We start from the raw sequence: 18487 nt of genomic DNA, 5'->3' as shown, positions 1-18487 counted from the left end.
TTAATTGCTTTGATGTATAAACTCGGATTTAAAAATATTATATTTTATAAATACCTTAAGGTGAATAAATTTCCATACTGATTTTGACCTAATAGCAAGGTCTTACAATACAGCTTAACTTACAATACAGCTGCTAAAAAAGTTTTCACAAAAAATATTTTTTAATACAACTATCTTTGAGTTAACAAATTTTTGTGTACATGCTTTGAAAGAATTGTTCTAAGTCGACGTGCCACTTTAGGAATTGGCGTGATACCGTGATTAATTCCAAAAAACATATTCTAATCGGAATTTAAACGAAAACGGCCAATGTGTTTTCAACAGGGTTGTGCTTTCCTATTTGGCAGCCGAGGCAGCTGCTTCGCCCTCCCTTTGTTCCTGAAATTGCTTGTGCCACTCAAGATTACTCTTGGTAACGGACTCTCCTCGCTTGGCGGCCTGTTTGCCACTATAAACCATTATGGCACAACCGACGATAGTAAATAACATCATTACGTTGGCCAAACGGATGCGCATCTTGTTTCGACAACGCTCCATGACATCCTGACTGTAAAACATTTACAATAGTAAGAATCATGGACCTGTTGCACTACATGACTACCCCAACTTACCTCACAAAATTTGGAACTTCTGCCGGCGACTTGTATTTACCGGTCCACACCAACATGCGGCGCTCCAAATTGTTGGGCTCGTGGTTTTTAATCGTCTCCCTAAGAACCTTACTAGTCCCAAAGGAACGCCGCACCAGTGCTCCAATTAAAGCGGTTTTGCCGAGCATGCTTGAAAATTGTTTTTAAGATAACTGATGAAAGAACTGGAATTTTATGCAATTCGTTTAGTGTTGTGAAAAGACAAGAAAATTATTCCCAATCAAAAAACAACAGCATAAACAACATTGGTTGGAAACTTAGCTGGTCCCACCAAACCCATAAGAAAACAACATCAATTTTTGGCCCTAATGTTCGATTCCCACAAGACACCGTCCGTTATACCATCCGTTGCTGTGAAAACAGATCATTATTGCAAAACTACAAATAATCTCATACGAAGTTTTTTAGAGCAATAAGAAAAATTAGCTAGTTGCCAAAACCATTTGCATGTCCTACCCGATAGATTCGCTACAAAGCAAACCTACGAGGGATGCTACCTTACACCGTCAGTTAAGAAAGACACTACAAAAGCAGAACTTAGTTCCAGAAAAATCTAGGTGCTCTGTGAGGAACAATAGGTCGATCCTATTAGATCCCAGTTGGATATCCAATCGAAAAGCAAGAATACTCAATTTCAGCCCATTGCCAGTGCTCAACGACTTTTAAATCTAAGCATCAATTCAAGAGCTTCATGAAAACGCCACAAAAATCATTTTCATGTTTTCTTATCGGGACAAGATGTTTGCAATTCGATGTTAGTTTAGATTTAAAATAAAAGCATATCTTATAGTTAATATGATATGAACGTGGTGTATGATAGTGGAATCTCTGCCGTATTTGAGCTCCCCTGACTTAATACGTAAATAAATTAACACTGAGCCCTGGAAAACTTCAAGTAATTGAATAAAATTAAGGATTTTTCATATATATGCCTCTTTTTCACTATCTTAGCTAGTTTTCCGTTTTTTGATCTGCACACTAGTCTTTATTTTTTAAATTTATAAAATATCTACCTTTTTCGGTAGAGATAGTTTTCAGACCAGTTGTTTTGATAAGAAATAAAATAAGTTATTTTAACAAGAATGTACCGTAAAATACCAACACTTACAAATAAAACACATAATATACCAAAAATTTGATGTAAATACAAAAAACTGTTATTTTGCCTATCTTTAGATGCCTATGGAAAACCTATCTTAAAAAAAAACACAATCCTAGTGTAAACAGGTCCGAAGGGTTTTTAAAACTAGAACTAAGAACAAGTGGTGGAAAAACAGGAAAAACATCGGCCGCCAGATATCGATTTCGAAATTCTACAAAACCTTTTAAACATCGATACTATCGTTCGCGAGCCAATTTCTTTTCAGCTCTATTCGCAGTGGTAAAAGTCGGAAAAGTCAATTAATATCCGACTGCCACACGTTGAGAAGCCGATTTTGCAATCAAGGTCAACCGTAGGATCCAACTGCCCGCCACGAAACGCGAAAACCGCCGAGATGAGCGACTACACGAGCATTCTGCAGCGGGAGTTTCCCAAGATCGACACGGAGCTTCTTACCTATGTTGTGGGGGTGCTCACCGGAAGTAAGTGCCGTCGAGTCAACCAGCCCTCTTAGTCCTAATCCGTAACCCCACTTCCTCAGGTGAGGAGGACTTCGACAGCGGCGAAGACATCTTTGAGGCGGTGGGCGACATCCTGCAAAGCGTCGACTGCGACAGGTCCGAGGAGAGCGTCCGGGCGCTGTGCGAGCAGTTCCTTAACATTATGAAAAACAACGGAGTCAATGTTGAGCGCAAGGTGCTCAATGCTCCGGTCAACATCGAGGAAATGGCCCGGAACATGGAGCGACTCGACAAGGACATGCAGAGCATCTGGGTGGTGAACAAGGACGGAAGCAATGTGAGTGCTACCATATCAAAGCATCAGTATATAAACAAATCACAGGCCTAAAAGCTAAATGAAGGTTTTTTTAACCTACTAAAGCTATATTGTTTTCATAATTATGAAATGCTAATCTGACTTCATGATTACAAACGAAGCGTGAATTAAACAACTTTCGATCCCATAAATAATCTAAATTCTAAATCATTCTAGTTGCATTTTTGAAAACTATTTTCTTTTATCTTTAGACTTAATTTGTATCTTAAAATTGTAATGCATAGATCACCGCAGAGCAGCTATAAACTTTTGTCAAAAAATTGTAATTGAGTTGTGAATAACAAAATATGACTTTCCTGATCTTTCAGAAAGTAGACTCAAAAAAGCTGGGAAAGGCGGAGGCCAAGCTGCAGCAAAAGCAGGAGAAGCGGCAGGAGGTCAATAAGCACGGCATGATTCCCGTGGCGGTTAAACTGCAAACGGCTACAGCTTCCCAAGTGACCAACAAGAAAAACACCAAGCTGGACCAGAAAGGCCTTAACCGTTCCATGGACATCAAAATCGAAAACTTTGACCTAGCTTTCGGCGAAAAGTAAGGCAATGGGACCGAGTAGTTGACCAACCTTTAAATTTGTTAATCCCCTCCAGAGTTCTCCTGCAGAATGCAAATCTACTCCTCTCCTTCGGACGCCGTTATGGTCTGGTGGGACGGAACGGCCTGGGCAAGACAACGCTGCTGCGGATGATTGCCGAGCGCCAGCTGCAGATCCCCTCGCACATATCGGTGCTCCACGTGGAGCAGGAGGTCGTGGGCGACGATACGCCCGCCGTGGACAGCGTGCTGGAGTGCGATACCGAGCGAACGAGGCTACTGACCCGGGAGAAGGAGATCCTAGCAGCGCTGAACAGCGGGGTGCAGGATTCGGCACTGTCCAACGAGTTGAGCGACACATACGCTGCTCTGCAGAACATAGAGGCGGACAAGGCGGTGGCACGTGCATCTGTGATACTCAAGGGTTTGGGTTTCGACGCAGACATGCAGCTGCGTCCGACCAAATCCTTCTCGGGAGGCTGGCGCATGCGCCTGGCCCTGGCCAGGGCACTCTTCTCAAAGCCTGATCTGCTGCTGCTTGATGAGCCGACAAACATGTTGGACATCAAGGCCATCATTTGGCTGGAGAATTATCTGCAGACATGGCCCACCACCATCCTAGTCGTGTCCCACGACCGCAACTTCCTGGACACGGTGCCGACGGACATCATTCATCTACATTCCCAGGAACTAGAGGCATACAAGTAAGTTAATCAGAGCCTAACATACACCCATTAATTTAATATATTTCTGTTTCAAAGGGGTAACTACGAACAGTTTGAGAAGACCAAGACGGAAAAGCTAAAGTCACAGAGGCGTGAATACGAGGCTCAAATGGCTCACAGAGCGCATGTTCAGGACTTTATCGATCGCTTCCGATACAACGCAAATCGTGCCTCATCCGTGCAATCCAAAATTAAAATGCTCGAAAAACTGTAAGTTCTTAAAACAAAACACGTTTACTCGGCTTCTGAAGATCATTGATTTAAATCTTTGATCCTTTCATAATCTACTTATTGCTTTTCAACCCATTTCATCTTCAAAAATTGAAGCAAAAAATATATTTCATTTTTAGGCCAGAACTTAAGCCGGTTGAGAAGGAGACAGTGGTCACGCTCAAATTCCCCGATGTGGAGCCGTTGAATCCTCCCGTGCTGGCGATTTCAGAAGTATCATTTCGCTACAATCCTGAAGATGCGCTACCTATCTTCAAGGGTGTAAATCTCTCAGCCACCTCCGACTCGCGAATTTGCATAGTTGGAGAAAACGGTGCTGGAAAATCGACGCTGCTTAAGATTATTGTCGGCCAGCTGAGCACCATTCATGGAAATATTGTACTACATCGTGGGTTGCGAATTGGGTACTTCGCTCAGCACCATGTGGACCATCTGAACATGAACGTAACGTGTGTGGGAGTGCTGGCAGAACTGTTTCCGGGAAGGCCGGATGAGGAGTATCGCCGCCAGTTGGGTAGTTTTGGCTTATCCGGACCACTGGCACTGCAGAGCATAGCCAGTTTATCTGGAGGACAGAAATCACGTGTGGCCTTAGCGAAAATGTGCATGGGTAAGATCGTGAAACTGCTTTTACTTTTTTAACTCTACAATTTTCAACTTAATGAATCGATTAGCGGAACCAAATTTCCTGGTGCTCGATGAGCCGACAAATCACTTGGATATTGAGACTATTGATGCTCTTGGTCGGGCCATCAATGCCTTCAAGGTAAAGGAACCGATTTTCTTATTTGATGAAATTATCATAATTATTACTAATCTTAATTTTTAGGGCGGCGTCATCTTGGTCTCCCACGACGAGCGTCTTATCAAGGTCGTTTGCAAGGAGCTCTGGGTATGCGGCAATCGCACAGTGAGGGCGATTGAAGGCGGTCTGGACGAGTATAAGCGGGAGGTTTACAAGGAAATCGAAGCTAATAGTTCAATTTAATGTAATAAATAATTACTCTATTTGTGAAACAGCCTAGCAATAAATTTATATTATGTCTATGACACAAGGAGAAAAAAAAAACCTTCTCGTGAGTGATACAATCATTGAAATAGAAAGATGGGTACTGCCTTTATAATAGTTATTCTATACAAATTTAAATTAAAAATGTCATGCTGTGTAGTTTACTAGATTGTATCTAATTGTTTAACATTTAATTACAGGGGTGAATCGTTTAATTTATTTACGAATTTGGTTTCCATAAAAATACTTTTATTTCTGGTTCGATACTCGATGCTTATTTTTCAGCTGTCGCCTGCTCAGTTAGTTTTCTTCGCAGCTCGAAGAGCAACAGCGTTAACGCGGATGCCACATTTAAGCTATCTATGCCAGCTGCCAGCGGTATATAGACGCACTTTCCCTTGCGACCAACTAAGTTCAAAAATCTAAAAGAAATAAAATAGAATCAATGCTTAGCAAGAACTAGTATGTTTTTGCTCTTACCGATAAGCTTCCTCGCTAACTCCATGACTTTCTCCGCCAATAATGAGTAAATTGTGGGCTCCGATATCCTTGATCTCTGCGTAATCGATGGCCTTGTGGCTCTGCCGCTTTTCTTGGTTGTTCTCCGCAACGAAAACATGGCAATTATCGGCTGCTTCTGGAGGAATGGTCAAAGGGAGCTCCTCCCAGGGCACATCATCACGAATGGGCACTCGGAATTGACCGCCACAGCCTCCTCTCAGGGCCTTTGACTCCCAGGGATCGCAGCAGCCGTGGGTGACGACAACCTGGCTGCAGGGCAAAGCGGCACAGGTCCTTATGATACTACCCAGATTGTTGGGCTCCCTGATGTTGTCGCATACAACTGTAATGGGCAGGGGCTGAGTGCCCAGACGCTGCTGCTCTGCCAGGTTCTGCTCCAAACCTTTGTTTGAAGGCCTGTCAAAAATGGCCATCAGTCCGGGAGGCGTTACCAGCGAAGACCATGTCTTCAGATCGTGCTGCGGCACCTTGTATATCTTGGTGCGCGTCTCCAGTTGCGCCCGGCCAACTTGGTCTTTCACTAGAGCCAACTGATCTTTCTGGCTGAAAAGGAGGGTCTCCATTTTGAGACCACATTGCAGGGCTTCCTGGATGAGGCGTCTACCCTCGACGATGATCTGTCGGTTCTTGTCACGCCGTTTGCGGGAACGCACTGTGGTTAACAGTGTGCTGGTCAGCGGATCCTGCAGCGTGAGACGCACAAACTCCAGATTCAGTTCAGTGTCCTTGATTACTGGGGCAGGAGTCGTAACTATCCGAGAAGCCAGGGGAGCCGTCAACTTTCCAGGTGCAACCGAACCACTAGGTTCCTTGGATTTCCTTGCCACAAATGGTTTCGTTCGATTCTTGCGTAAAGCTTCCCGCGTGTTTACCGGCTCGTGCCTCAACCCGGAATTTCCGAAAAGATTGGCCTCGATGTCCAGTGCATCCTGGATGTCGCCTTGGGGTCCATTGGAGCTACTCAACCGCAGCACATTCAAGTTGATTACATTCCTGATATTAGCTCGAAACGAACGATTTAAAATTTTACAAAACATGGTCACTGAAATTGAACAGATGCTTGAAATAACATAGCTGTGGTCAAGACCACAAAAAGGGGGTCAATAATTACTTTGCTTTATACTTTCAGATATATTTATGTTTAGGTTAGGAAGTTTGTTACACCGTTCAAATCAATTCACACTTGCGACTGTCCAAAAATGTTTTTGGCCCCATTTGAAATCAATTCCTGCTACGCCCATGTTATCAGTGTTGACTAACGATACACACTCACGCTAGTACAGCGTTAGTGTCCAAAAGGTGGAACATTTAAAATACATCAAGTAGTTTAATGAAAATATATTTTTATTTCATTTTTAAAATTTGGGTTAGCAGTTAATAACAATTTGAAATTAATTAAAAACTAATAGCGCAATAAGTTTTCCTACCTGGGTGTATCGTAGATAAGCAGCCATAACATAATACAATAATTTAAAATAACAATGCAGTATTCAAAACGCCTTCAAGTGCATAGACGAAAAGGAGATAGTTCTGTAAAACAAAATCAATATAGAAATGCAGTAAACAATTAAAAACAAAAGAAATTCATCTAAATGGGGCTTCCTGTGGTGGCGTAGATGCTAGTATTTAAATAAGTCCTTATATTAACCATAATTCATAATCTGTTCCATCTTAGCCAGGTCCGCAGGCCTCTTCACGAAATTTGTTCATAACAATGTACACTCTAAAATTACTACTATCACCGTTACATCTTACATGGCTACATGCTAATTGTTAATTAGAGTTCATAAATATTAAGCACTGCCTCTTATTTTAGGCGTATATACACGGCTTAACCTAGTCGCTGGCTACATCTGTTAGGTCGAGCTGACCATAGAGCTGCTACTGGACTGCTGGGTTTTTCGCTGCCGGGCACCGCGACCGGACAGTAGGTATGACAAATCAATGGGCTGCTCCTGAGCTGTCTGCGCATCCAGACACTTTAGCTTCATGGTTATGAGAACGTTTTCTAAACGCGACCGCTTCTTTTTTAGTGTCTGTTAGGGAAAACAGGTATTAATACATTTTCATTGTTTTAAGTTAAGTTACACTCACCTGTTTATTGGGCGCCACTGGAACTACGACATGGACAGCTGTAGATTCCACTGCGGCCGCACTACTTCCACGCGGCTTTCTTCCAACTGACTTCGGTTGCTGTTGCTCCTGCCTGCCAGATGCCTTTTGCATCGTTGTTGGCACGGCTCCTACTTCTAATTCAGTCTTTTGCTTCCTCGATTTCAGCAACGAAGGATCCACATCGTGGGGCTAAATAAAAAGTGTTTAAATTATCAAGTAGGTTGTTATTATGTGATTTAGATTTACCGCATAGCTTTTGGAGATCTTTAGTTTTTCGGGGAACTTTCGGAAGGCGTAGCTCTTGGTGCAGGCCGGATGATTGGCCTTGGCTTTGGAGAAGAACCTTGCAGTTTTGTCCACACGCAGCTCACAGATGTAGCAATGATCCTCATCGTCGCATTCCATCGGACGTCCTTTACAGAAGGTGGTACGATCCAAAACCCAGCAGCGTCCAATGACTAACTCAATGGGTACCACCTCATAAAGGGATACTCTTACCACTTCATTGGGGTAAAAACGACGGGAAGGTTCGTGGAAAGTTTCGTGGGGTCGCAGAAAATGGTGCCCGAATATGAAACGCTTCCCCATTTCATTCTTCCACAAATGTTCCACCCGAAAGATGTCGCACTCTTGGTAATCAATGGCTCCAATCGTTTCGTACGTGTGTTTCTTAGTTGGCAAGACCTTGCCCGCCTCATCTTTAATGGGAATATCCCGCAGCACATAGACGGCGTCGCCCTGACGCACCTGCAGATCGCCACGCATCAGGGATAGGTAATAGCGATGACCCTCCTCGGTGAATTCCTCCAGGGGAATCTCGCGATCCACCTCCCTTGGCTCGCAACGTTCGCACTGATAGTTGTCCGCATCGATGTCGGCTTTGGTGCACTCCGTGTGCTGCCACACCATGCACTTGGCGCACTGAATCATCAAACCCTCGTCTTTGTACAACCCGCAAATGCAACGGATTACATCCTCCTCTGAAGAGGCTTCGATGGGAAGCAGTGGAGGAGTTGCTTTCAATGGCACTACTGGAGAATCCCTTTCTATTGCTCCTGGGGATTTCTTAACTGTAACCTTCGGCGCTTCCTCCACTGGCAAAAGCGGTTCCTTCGGTTTAAAGCTCTGCAAAGCTTCTGAATCGCCCAAAATCTCGACCATCTGCACATAGCTGGACGCCTTCTGTTGCTCATAGCAATCCCTCAGCGATTGGAGGGCTTTGGCCTTGCCCTCGTCATCGCCATGTTGCTGTTTGGCCTCCACAAAGAGCTGCTGCATCTGATCATCGAATTCCTGGGGCGTCTTGTAGTGACCCTGCTCGACTTGGGCCTGAATCGATCTGAACTCAACTCTGGACGTTCCAGCTGTCGTTCCCAATTTTCCGCCCAAAGAGTTCTTTATGGCCTTCTTTTTCTTACTAGACAGTGTAGTTAGCAGCTCGAACATCTTTAGGTTTTCCAGGGCACTGCAGATATCTCTCAGAACAACAGCCATCTTAGCCATCTTTTCCAGCTCGGGGTCATGAACTGCCAGGGTAAGTCCACGGGTTTTTATGTTGCGAGGAGAGCAGAGCGCGGAGATCTGGGCAGCCAGAGAAGTCGAGGATGGTGTTGAGGGTCGTCGACCAGGAATGTCTCCATTAGTTGCGCCGTGTGCTGGAGAAGATGCGGAAGTGGCCGCGGATGCCAAGGCTGATGCTCGCTTAGCTTTACATCTGCGTATCTAATGGAGGAATGGAAGATGGTTTGGAAATAACATAAAATACACAATGCGTACATTACATACCTTTTCAAAGTTCCTAACTAGGAAGGTGTTGCACTGTTTGACCAGCTTCTTTTCCTTCTCAGACAACGGTTGCAGCTTTGCTACCGCAACTGCTGAAGCTGTGTCCTTGCCCGCCTGTCGTTGAGCGTGCTTCTTTGCCTTGTGCTTGCGTTGGCGTCCGTTTCGGCCAGTAGGTCCCTCTGAAGCGGGCTTGGCCTCCACTGCGGGAAGAGGTTTCACCCTCTGTGACTTGCCTCCAATGACACCACGACACTGGGGCGTGTTGCATCTGCAGGGTTGGCCCTCCGACGGATTAAACAGCGAAAAGTTGTAATCGTAGGTCAGTTCCTCGCCCTGCTCGATGGCTCTTTTAGCGAAGAGAACCATCCTAGACAAACCGTTCACGCTCCACTTTTGCATCTCGCAGTTGGGCTCGCAGGAGTGGTTCACAAACCTGCAATCGCTGCCCATACGCTGGCCATCAATTACCAGACCTCCATCCAAATGGAGACAGTAGTGGTGCGTGTCGTTCAAATATATACTGGCCATCCGCTGCTTGAATTCCCTCTCGGTGACCACCTCTCCCACGTACTCGAGTATGTAGGTTCCCTTGGCAATGGGTAGTTTAGTTCTGACTCCCCATCCCTTGTCCACCGTCATGAAGCGCTCCACTCCAGGCGCTACCGCATGTCGTTGGATTTTTTGGTTCCGGCACTTCTCCCCGGCGGGACAATTACTGGGCGAGCACTCCGTATAAACCATGCGATTTAGGCAATTGTCTAGGCAGGATTTCTCGCCCTGGTTCTTACAATTACAAACGGGATGGTCGAATCCAGCCAGATTCGGGCGCACTGACTCTGCATATACATTCGTGCGAATCTTTCGATAATTCCAGGATGGCACATCGTGTCGAGTGGGTAGCTTGGAGTTGGTGTAAGCCCACCATATGTCGTATGGCAGCTCAAAGTCCACCTCACTCCTTCGCAGATACTTTTCGCAATATGGCGGTGGTGGAAGCAGACTCCCAGAGACCACTTGCTGCTCCTCTAAAGCGGGCTTCTTAGTCACCTTGGCTGGCGGCGGCATTGGCGATTGTTTGTAGTAATTGGAGAAAAGTCCTGCCACCAGATAGGTCTTCTTAACCTTGGATAGTTTTCGCAAGGAGGTGCTTGATGCTTTGTCCTCGCTGGACTCACTGCAACTAGCGTAGTCTGGTGGGCCGTGATGTTGGGATTCGTTGGCGGGCAAGGGATCGTGTTCGTTAGGGATTTTGTCTAGCCGTTTGGCCTCCGCTTCAGCATTTATCTCCTCCTGGCTGGCGGGCTTTTCTGGGGGTATCTCCTCCACTGGCGCTGGCTGAACAGGCTTATCCTTCTTACTTTGGGTCGAGCCCGTTTCCAGGTTCCTTCGCCGCTTCAAGCGAATCTTGCAGCTGAAATTCGTGTTGGGGTCGATGCCAGCTGGAAGTTTGATATTCGGTTCCAGTTTGGTTTTCTTTTGCTGAGGCGTTTGAGTGGGAGGTGGCTGTTCCAAGACCGGTTGCTTGGGCTGCCGACCACGTTTCTTGGCTGGCTTTACCTCGGGTTCCGATTTGGGCGGCGGTAAGGTTGTAGCTGTAGGTTGATCCTTATTCTTGGGTTTTCTACCTCGGGGTCTTCCTCTGGCGGGGGTTTGTGGTCGCTGTAGACGCTCCAGGGCCACCACTGATAGGCGTGGAGCTCTTTGATTGCTTCTAGCTACAAAGGTCTCCCTAGCTTCGCCTGCTTGAGGCACTCGCTCACAGTCCATTGGGGTATTGGCTGGATGCTGCACCTGGGCACTGCTGCTGCTCCTGGTTTCTCTTAGGGATTGGAGGGGCTCATCATCGGGATCGATCTCTGGGTCAGCGTCATCCATCACGGCGGTTGGCTGCTGCTCCACACTGACCTTACGCTTCTTCCTGCGCACAGTGGGAAAACCCGTTCGATTGATCTTTTTCCGTTTCCGCTTCAGCAGAAGATTGCCTCCTGTTTTGTGCAGCAACGATTCCACAACTCGCTGACCAATCTCCTTTTTGGTATCCTCCTTAATATCCAGCGCTGAGAGCAGCGGAGATTCGACCTCTGCTTTTGTAATAACTGATTCGTTCAATTTGCCGATGGGTATTTGGATCTCAAGTTCCACAGATGGCTCAAACACGCCCGGCGGAGGATAGCTACCAGCTGGGGAGTGCAATTGAACCAAGTCCCTTGTGGCCGCAACCTTCTGCTTAGCCGCTCCTCCTCTCCGTTGCTGTTTGAGGGAGCACAGCGAGCTAGGGCTGATGTCCAGCAACTTCCCACCACTTATGGAGTTGTTATCAACAACGATCCTTAGTGGAGAATTGCTAGCCGAAGATCCAGCTGCGCTTAGAGCCGTAGGTTGCTCTAGAAGGTGCCTCTTTTTGGGAGTTAGCGCGGATTTTCCACTCTTGGCATTAAACTGCGCCTGCGACTTGGTAGATGCAGTGGTCTTAGCAGTCGCCGCCGCTGCGGCCCAGGCCTCTGCATTCAGTTTTCCATTGGCGAAGGCCACTTCGGCAGGGGGACGCTCTCCCGGGGTCAAAGGTAATGACGCTTCTTTAGTGGAAGCTTGTGGTCATCGGGACTGGAGCTGTCGTTGCTCTGCGATTTCTTGTGCCGTCGTTTGGCATTTCCGTTGCTGCTCCCACTGCCATTTGGAGTTCCGCTGGCGCTGGCCGAGAGCATGGCGAAGTCCACCAGGGGCTCACTGAGCTTTCGCTTCTTCAGGGCCCTTTTCAAGGGCTTGGGGAGCGCTGAAGCAGATCCTCCGCCATTAAGAACCAACTGCTGCGCCGGACTTGGAGCTGCTAGAGTGGCCTGCAGCTTGTTGGCTTCGGCCAGTAGCTTCTCCTTGCCACTGCTCCCGGCCAGTCGATCATCCTGTATGCGACATCTCGAGTGGAAAGTGCTTGTGATTATCTCGATTTCGGTGAGCAGCTTGGAGTCAATGTTTAGGGACTTGTTGTGACTGAAGCTCTTCCTGCGATGTCTGCGACGCATCTTTGACACTCCCGAAACGTAGCTGCTGCACATACTGGCAGCCGAAGAACGCCGGGATTTTATTTTGCAGGACGCTTTGCTGGGAGCCGGAGTCTCCTTCCGCTGATTCATCATCTTACTGATAAAATTCTCTGGATTCGTGACTGTCAAACTGCCGCCGCGACCGAAATATTGTCCCGTGGTCACATATCGATTGATCTCGCCGTACTTTTTGCTGGCACTCGTCGTTGGCAGGCTCTGGAGGCTTGGCTTGCTGATGTACTCATTGCTCTCCTCGCTGCTCTGGCCCAACGATAAGCCTGCCAGCTGAAGGATGTCCTGATCCTCGACCTGATCGTCTGCAGTGCTCTTCAAGAGCATGGAAGCCCTGCGCTTCCGCCGCATCCTAAGACCAGACTTTCCGGATTCCTTGCAATCACTCCGATAGCCGCAGCTTTTGGCCCTGCTCCTGCGGCTCATGCAGCTCTTTGTGCTGTACCGGCTCTTGCAGCTGGCATCGGACTTGTAGCCGGAATTGTGGTTGTGCCCACTTCTTTGGTGCCTCACACTTCCATAGTCCGAGACGTAACCGCTCTTTGCGGCTAGGATCTTGCTGCAAATGGTTGTGCTCGCTCCAGTTCCACTTGCCGCGCCCACACTCATGCTCCTCAGCCGGAACTTTTTGTTCACATCAATCTCCCGCCACAGCGGATCCAGCTGAAGCTCCTCTTTGTTAGATGAGGTGGCGGCTGCTTTTTTGTTGTTCTGGCGCCGCTTGCTTCTGGGCGGCGGGTAGAGCACCCGCTCGGTGGCATACATCCGCTTGTCCAGATACGCCATGTCGATCTTGGGTTTGCTGCTGGACGCTGTCGGCACTGCTCCCGTGGGCACAATGTTCTCGCTTTGCATTTTCGGCGAAGGAGTGGTGCTTTGCGTAGTACTGGTAGTGCTGATCACACCCGAATCAGCGGATTCGTTTATAGCCGGACCGGAGTTTCCCGCGGCTGTAACAGTGGATACAACCTTTTTGGGTCTGCCTCTGCGCTTTCGAGGATTAGCGACTTGCAAAATTGTATCCTCCTTGGCTTTAACCACTTTCTCTTCCGGAAGCTTCGAGTTCGCACTCTGTCCCAGCATCTGAGTCTTCTCCATAAAGTCCTGAAGCAATGTGGACTGGTACTGGGGCAGATTCTTGTCCTTGGCCGCCTTGCGGAAACTGCCCTCAACAGTGGTATCCTCTGTATCGCTCTCCACTCTCTTGATGGCCGCCTGCACAAGACTGGGCAGCTCGTTGTCGCTGGAAGAGATTCCTATGTCCAGCGGCGGTTTGTTGGCAGACTGGGCCGCCTGGGAGATCGCAGTGAGCAATAGACGCGGAGCTCTCTGCTGGTGTACCTTCAAGGGCAGGTCATCCTCTGAGTCCGAGGAAAACGCCGAGATCTGTGCCTTCTTGGACTTAGTCAATGTCTCTGACTTGCTAAGCCCACTCGCGCTGGCCAGCTTCTTTCGCTTAACCTTGACTTTTTTGCTGGCTGCTCGGTTCCTGGCCTCCGAGCAGCCTGACTCGGTATCCTGGGTCGACATTTTTCTGTGCTTCAGGGGTTTCTTTGTTGCAGGAACTCCTAATGGGGGACGGATGGCTGAGATTCTCATTCGCAGGCCATCGGTATCCGAACGCTGCACGCTAAACTGGGTAGCTGACTTGGTGGACTTCGATTGGCTCGACTGATCCGTAATGGAGTCGGTTTCCTGTGGGCGAATGAGGCAATTTACATATCTAGTTATTCGTATTTTTTTTACCCGACTTGCCTCATTTTCACTGCCGGATTCTTGTGCGCGTTGCGTTTCCAGAACCTTTGCTGCTGCTGTCTCATTTTGGCCACTGCTCATATTTTGGAGTCGCTGGGGAGCTGCAATATATTGCTTTTTGTTAACCAGGAGGGTTTTTATTTTGGTGGATTTTTTAATCGCATTTAAAGTAGGTCAAACCGCGGCGACGACGTCAAAAAAATTTTCCCCCGCACACTTACGCTTGATTGTTTTCTTGGCTACCACCTTCACTCGCGACTTTAAAAGAGAGTTCTGTTTTCAGTGTGTCTCCAATCTATTATTTCACACATTGCATTTGCACTTTCCTTGCGCCTTTGGCCGTGGCTTGCTTGCTTATAAAATGGCGCCGTTTTCACTTTTCCAAAAACTGCTTTGTTCGACGCCCGACGACGACGCAACGTTGCAACACCTTTCGCATGTGGCACATTAAATCGCGCTCCCGATTTTTCACTTTAATAACTCGAGGGCGACGGTGGGGGCGCACTTTAATTGTTATTGTTAATGTGGCGCAACAACAAAAAGCCAGGCAACCAAAAATGTACGAACATAAATAAAGAAAAAGACACTGCGTTTTGGTGTGGCCAGCTGAGGTGGACGTGATGTCTGCGCCTTAGTGTGACCGTGGTGGGGACTTCCGGGCAACTATCGGTTGCTAGCTATCGCTTGCCTGAGAAAAAACTTAATGAAATTTTTTACTCGCGTTCCACAAGCTGAAGGAAATATAATTAATATTTATCCTTTTTAATATTGAACTCAGTTCAAATGATGTGTTAAATAAGTAACATGATATTTAGTTAGATTACGTATTGCACATATATATAATTTATTTACTACTCTTTCCTGTCTCATATGCTAAATGTTATATCGTAATAACAGTTTTCATTTGAAAACTGGTCTTATTTTTTTAAATGATTTGAACAAACTAAGTTTATATGTAAGCTTCTAGACTTCAACTTTTAAGAACGCGTAATATCTAAATCGGAAAAGATTCAAGGCATTTATTATTACATTTTCCAACAAAAGTTTTTGGGCGTATTCTATGTTCTTTTAATTTCCTTAAAATTAAATTGGTTCCGGTCAGAACCAAGTTGCATTTCTAGTTCTTTTCAATACATACGATTTGGATAAAAATACCTTAGCAAAATTTATTAGAAGATGAAGAAAGTAAATCACCAAATCACCATAATACATTTAAAGAGCCAGAATTGGGTTGTAGATTAAAGACAACCAATAAAAAAAAGCCAAAAATAAGCCAACAATCAAAACGATATATTGGTCGCCGAAATCGCCATCACTCTTCCATTTATTTTCTAATAAGCAGTGTGTACACACTGGCCGAGCTGGTCGGCGAAAACAATTTGTTTATTTGTAAAAACCTTAAAATGAGTGGGAAATCGTCGAAAACGAACAGCGCGTCTAGCAGCATGCTGTATGGTTCCAGTATCTCGGCGGAGTCCATGAAGGTGATCGCGGAGAGCATCGGCGTGGGCTCCCTTTCGGACGACGCCGCTAAGGAGTTGGCCGAGGATGTGTCCATCAAGCTGAAACGAATTGTCCAGGACGCGGCCAAATTTATGCATCACGCAAAGCGCCAAAAGCTCTCAGTGCGGGACATCGACATGGCTCTCAAAGTTCGGAATGTGGAGCCACAGTATGGATTCGTTTCCAAGGACTTTATACCTTTTCGTTTTGCATCCGGTGGGGGGCGGGAGCTGCACTTCACCGAGGACAAGGAGATCGAACTGAGCGAAATTACCTCCTCCAACTCGGTTAAAATACCTCTGGACCTAACTTTGCGTTCCCATTGGTTTGTGGTTGAGGGAGTCCAGCCCACTGTGCCAGAAAACCCTCCTCCGCTTTCAAAAGACTCCCAGTTCCTGGACTCCGTCAATCCGGTCATTAAGCTCGACCAGGGTCTCAACAAAGATGCGGCTGGCAAGCCCACAACCGGCAAGATCCAAAAGCTCAAAAACGTGGAGACCATTCACGTCAAGCAACTGGCCACGCACGAATTGTCTGTGGAGCAGCAGCTATATTACAAGGAGATCACCGAAGCCTGCGTGGGTTCAGATGAGCCGCGACGCGGAGAGGCGCTGCAGTCACTGGGCTCCGATCCCGGCCTGCATGAGATGCTGCCCCGCATGTGCACCTTTATCGCTGAGGGCGTTAAAGTCAATGTGGTGCAGAACAATTTGGCGCTGCTAATTTACCTTATGCGCATGGTGCGTGCCCTGCTGGACAATCCATCGCTGTTTCTGGAGAAATACGTAGGGCTCATATTTTTCTAAACTTTGGTTTGGTTTCTTATCTAAATAAATTTCGTCGTATAGTTACACGAGCTGATACCCTCGGTGATGACCTGCATTGTGTCCAAACAGCTGTGCATGCGTCCTGAGCTCGACAATCATTGGGCTCTGCGAGACTTTGCCTCCCGACTGATGGCGCAGATCTGCAAGAATTTCAACACCCTGACCAACAACCTGCAAACTCGTGTCACCCGGTAAGTCTTGCGTATGCCATGCTAATAACTCTTTTAACGTTTATTTTCGTTACCCCCCAGCATATTCAGCAAGGCCTTGCAAAACGATAAGACCCACCTCTCCTCGCTGTACGGCTCCATTGCTGGACTTTCCGAGCTTGGAGGTGAAGTCATAAAAGTATTCATAATACCCCGCCTTAAGTTCATATCGGAGCGCATTGAACCACACCTGCTCGGCACCTCGATCAGCAACACAGACAAGACAGCCGCCGGTCACATTCGAGCCATGCTCCAAAAGTGCTGTCCGCCGATTCTTAAGCAAATGCGCTCGGCTCCGGACACGGCAGAGGATTACAAAAACGACTTTGGCTTTTTGGGGCCATCGCTGTGTCAGGCGGTTGTCAAAGTACGAAATTCGCCGGCCACCAGCATTGTGACCGTGTCGTCGAACACGATCAATACGGCACCTATCACAAGTGCCGCCCAAACGGCCACCACCATCGGGCGTGTGTCCATGCCCAGCACACAGAGACAAGGGTAAGATAACTTTTTTTTTATATTTAGATGTTTTAGCCACATAAATCTAGCAGAAAATGTTTAAAGATTTAAATTTTTCCTTAAACTTAACTTAAATATTAAAAGCAGTCATGGTTTTCCTGCTTCTGCTCACGTCATTTACTTGTTGTACAGAAGATAGCTTAAAAATTAATTTATATTATGTATTTTTAAAATTGTACAATCTGTTATTTATTATTCGCTTAATTTTGTTCTTTTTAGAAGTCCCGGGGTGTCGGCTTTGCCGCAGATAAGAGCCATTCAGGCAAACCAGCCTGCGCAGAAGTTTGTGATAGTCACCCAGAACTCGCCGCAGCAGGGACAGGCGAAGGTAGTGCGGCGGGGCAGCTCCCCGCACAGTGTGGTACTATCCGCGGCTTCCAACGGAGCCAATGCCTCCAACTCGAACTCTAACTCGAGCGCCAGCGGGAGCGGCAACAGCGGCAGCCTTCTTTCAGCCGCACAACGGAGCAACGAGAATGTGTGTGTTAATGCCGGTAGCGAAGTGCCAGCAGTTGATGGAATAACAGTTGAATCTTTCAGAGCACCATAGACGCCAACTCGCTGATCATTGAGACGGAGATCATACGCGCACCGCCCGAGCTGGACGATCTCTCGCATCTGGAGTAGCCAGCTTAGCTTGTAGTCAAAACAAACATTTTGTATGCAATAAAACAAAGAAAGCGGCAACCTACCCCAAAAAAGCCACCACACATATAAAAAATAATTAAACCATTATTACATTTTTATAACTTCTACGTATGTTGTATCTTTAATGTGAGTATACAATTTTTATAGTATACAATTTTGACAGAATTTATTAATTTAAGAAATAAAATTATTACTGCTATAAATTAGAATGGGGAGGTGCGACGGGTTCCACTTTATAAAAACTATGTATGCAGTTAGTTAGTAAATAAAATATTAAAAATATTGATAATATTATTTTGCCACCTGTCATGGGAACGTTCGATTTGCTAGAAATTTTGATTTTGCTAGAATTCAAAATGATGTATGTACTAATTTTTTTCTGTGCTATACAAACCCCCTGCCAAGCAAACTCAAAAGCTCGTCCACGCAGTCATCACGCATGTGCGGGTCTCGGCCTCAAGTGAC

General features: G+C 46.6%; 5 protein-coding genes across 6 annotated transcripts; 2 read left to right on the top strand and 3 right to left on the bottom strand.

The window, feature by feature from the left end:
* Window positions 1-142: 142 nt before the first annotated feature.
* LOC108088870 (UPF0389 protein CG9231) lies at window positions 143-851 on the bottom strand. Its single transcript, XM_017186857.2, has 2 exons — window positions 612-851; window positions 143-547 (listed from the first exon to the last, which is right to left on the bottom strand). Exons 1-2 carry the CDS (start codon window positions 776-778, stop codon window positions 337-339), a joined length of 378 nt encoding a protein of 125 aa, XP_017042346.1. The 5' UTR covers window positions 779-851; the 3' UTR covers window positions 143-336.
* A 1120-nt stretch (window positions 852-1971) lies between these two features.
* LOC108088907 (ATP-binding cassette sub-family F member 3) lies at window positions 1972-5164 on the top strand. Its single transcript, XM_017186914.2, has 8 exons — window positions 1972-2234; window positions 2294-2550; window positions 2898-3121; window positions 3178-3825; window positions 3883-4056; window positions 4197-4687; window positions 4752-4843; window positions 4907-5164. The coding sequence occupies exons 1-8, from the start codon at window positions 2147-2149 to the stop codon at window positions 5063-5065; spliced, it is 2133 nt and encodes a 710-aa protein (XP_017042403.1). The 5' UTR covers window positions 1972-2146; the 3' UTR covers window positions 5066-5164.
* Window positions 5165-5243: 79 nt separating this feature from the next.
* LOC108088908 (rRNA methyltransferase 3, mitochondrial) lies at window positions 5244-6822 on the bottom strand. Its single transcript, XM_017186916.1, has 3 exons — window positions 6720-6822; window positions 5567-6650; window positions 5244-5508 (listed from the first exon to the last, which is right to left on the bottom strand). Coding segments are annotated over exons 1-3 (1233 nt in total). The 5' UTR covers window positions 6721-6822; the 3' UTR covers window positions 5244-5360.
* Window positions 6823-6931: 109 nt separating this feature from the next.
* LOC108088896 (histone-lysine N-methyltransferase ash1) lies at window positions 6932-14931 on the bottom strand. Its single transcript, XM_017186895.2, is given in 7 exon segments — window positions 6932-7644; window positions 7703-7912; window positions 7970-9445; window positions 9509-12072; window positions 12075-14256; window positions 14317-14417; window positions 14538-14931. Coding segments are annotated over 6 exon segments (6693 nt in total). The 5' UTR covers window positions 14398-14417; window positions 14538-14931; the 3' UTR covers window positions 6932-7464.
* A 711-nt stretch (window positions 14932-15642) lies between these two features.
* Window positions 15643-18304, top strand: LOC108088924 (transcription initiation factor TFIID subunit 6). 2 transcript variants are annotated; one of them, XM_017186940.2, is made up of 5 exons: window positions 15643-16604; window positions 16668-16837; window positions 16898-17353; window positions 17594-17852; window positions 17915-18304. In XM_017186940.2, exons 1-5 carry the CDS (start codon window positions 15720-15722, stop codon window positions 17999-18001), a joined length of 1857 nt encoding a protein of 618 aa, XP_017042429.1. In that variant the 5' UTR covers window positions 15643-15719; the 3' UTR covers window positions 18002-18304. The 2 variants fall into 2 exon arrangements, with proteins under 2 accessions (XP_017042429.1, XP_017042431.1); XM_017186942.2 differs by having other exon boundaries at window positions 17902-18304.
* The last annotated feature ends 183 nt before the right edge of the window (window positions 18305-18487 follow it).

The sequence above is a fragment of the Drosophila ficusphila genome, unplaced genomic scaffold (assembly GCF_018152265.1).
Source record: "Drosophila ficusphila isolate 14025-0441.05 unplaced genomic scaffold, ASM1815226v1 contig_106, whole genome shotgun sequence".
Classification (NCBI taxonomy): domain Eukaryota; kingdom Metazoa; phylum Arthropoda; class Insecta; order Diptera; family Drosophilidae; genus Drosophila; species Drosophila ficusphila.
Note: the sequence above shows the minus strand (reverse complement) of the source record. Positions and strands in the feature narration are given on the sequence as shown.

Bases quoted from the DNA above. Each gene is read 5' to 3' on its own strand.
- LOC108088870 (XM_017186857.2), bottom strand. From the start codon at position 778: ATGCTCGGCAAAACCGCTTTAATTGGAGCACTGGTGCGGCGTTCCTTT. The intron at 548-611 runs GTAAGTTGGGGT...AATGTTTTACAG, and splicing joins GAAGTTCCAAATTTTGTGAG to TCAGGATGTCATGGAGCGTT.
- LOC108088907 (XM_017186914.2), top strand. From the start codon at position 2,147: ATGAGCGACTACACGAGCATTCTGCAGCGGGAGTTTCCCAAGATCGAC. The intron at 4,688-4,751 runs GTAAGATCGTGA...TGAATCGATTAG, and splicing joins CTTAGCGAAAATGTGCATGG to CGGAACCAAATTTCCTGGTG. The intron at 4,844-4,906 runs GTAAAGGAACCG...CTTAATTTTTAG, and splicing joins GGGCCATCAATGCCTTCAAG to GGCGGCGTCATCTTGGTCTC.
- LOC108088908 (XM_017186916.1), bottom strand. The intron at 5,509-5,566 runs GTAAGAGCAAAA...TATTTCTTTTAG, and splicing joins GTTAGCGAGGAAGCTTATCG to ATTTTTGAACTTAGTTGGTC.
- LOC108088924 (XM_017186940.2), top strand. From the start codon at position 15,720: ATGAGTGGGAAATCGTCGAAAACGAACAGCGCGTCTAGCAGCATGCTG. The intron at 16,838-16,897 runs GTAAGTCTTGCG...GTTACCCCCCAG, and splicing joins CTGCAAACTCGTGTCACCCG to CATATTCAGCAAGGCCTTGC. The intron at 17,853-17,914 runs GTGTGTGTTAAT...TGAATCTTTCAG, and splicing joins CACAACGGAGCAACGAGAAT to AGCACCATAGACGCCAACTC.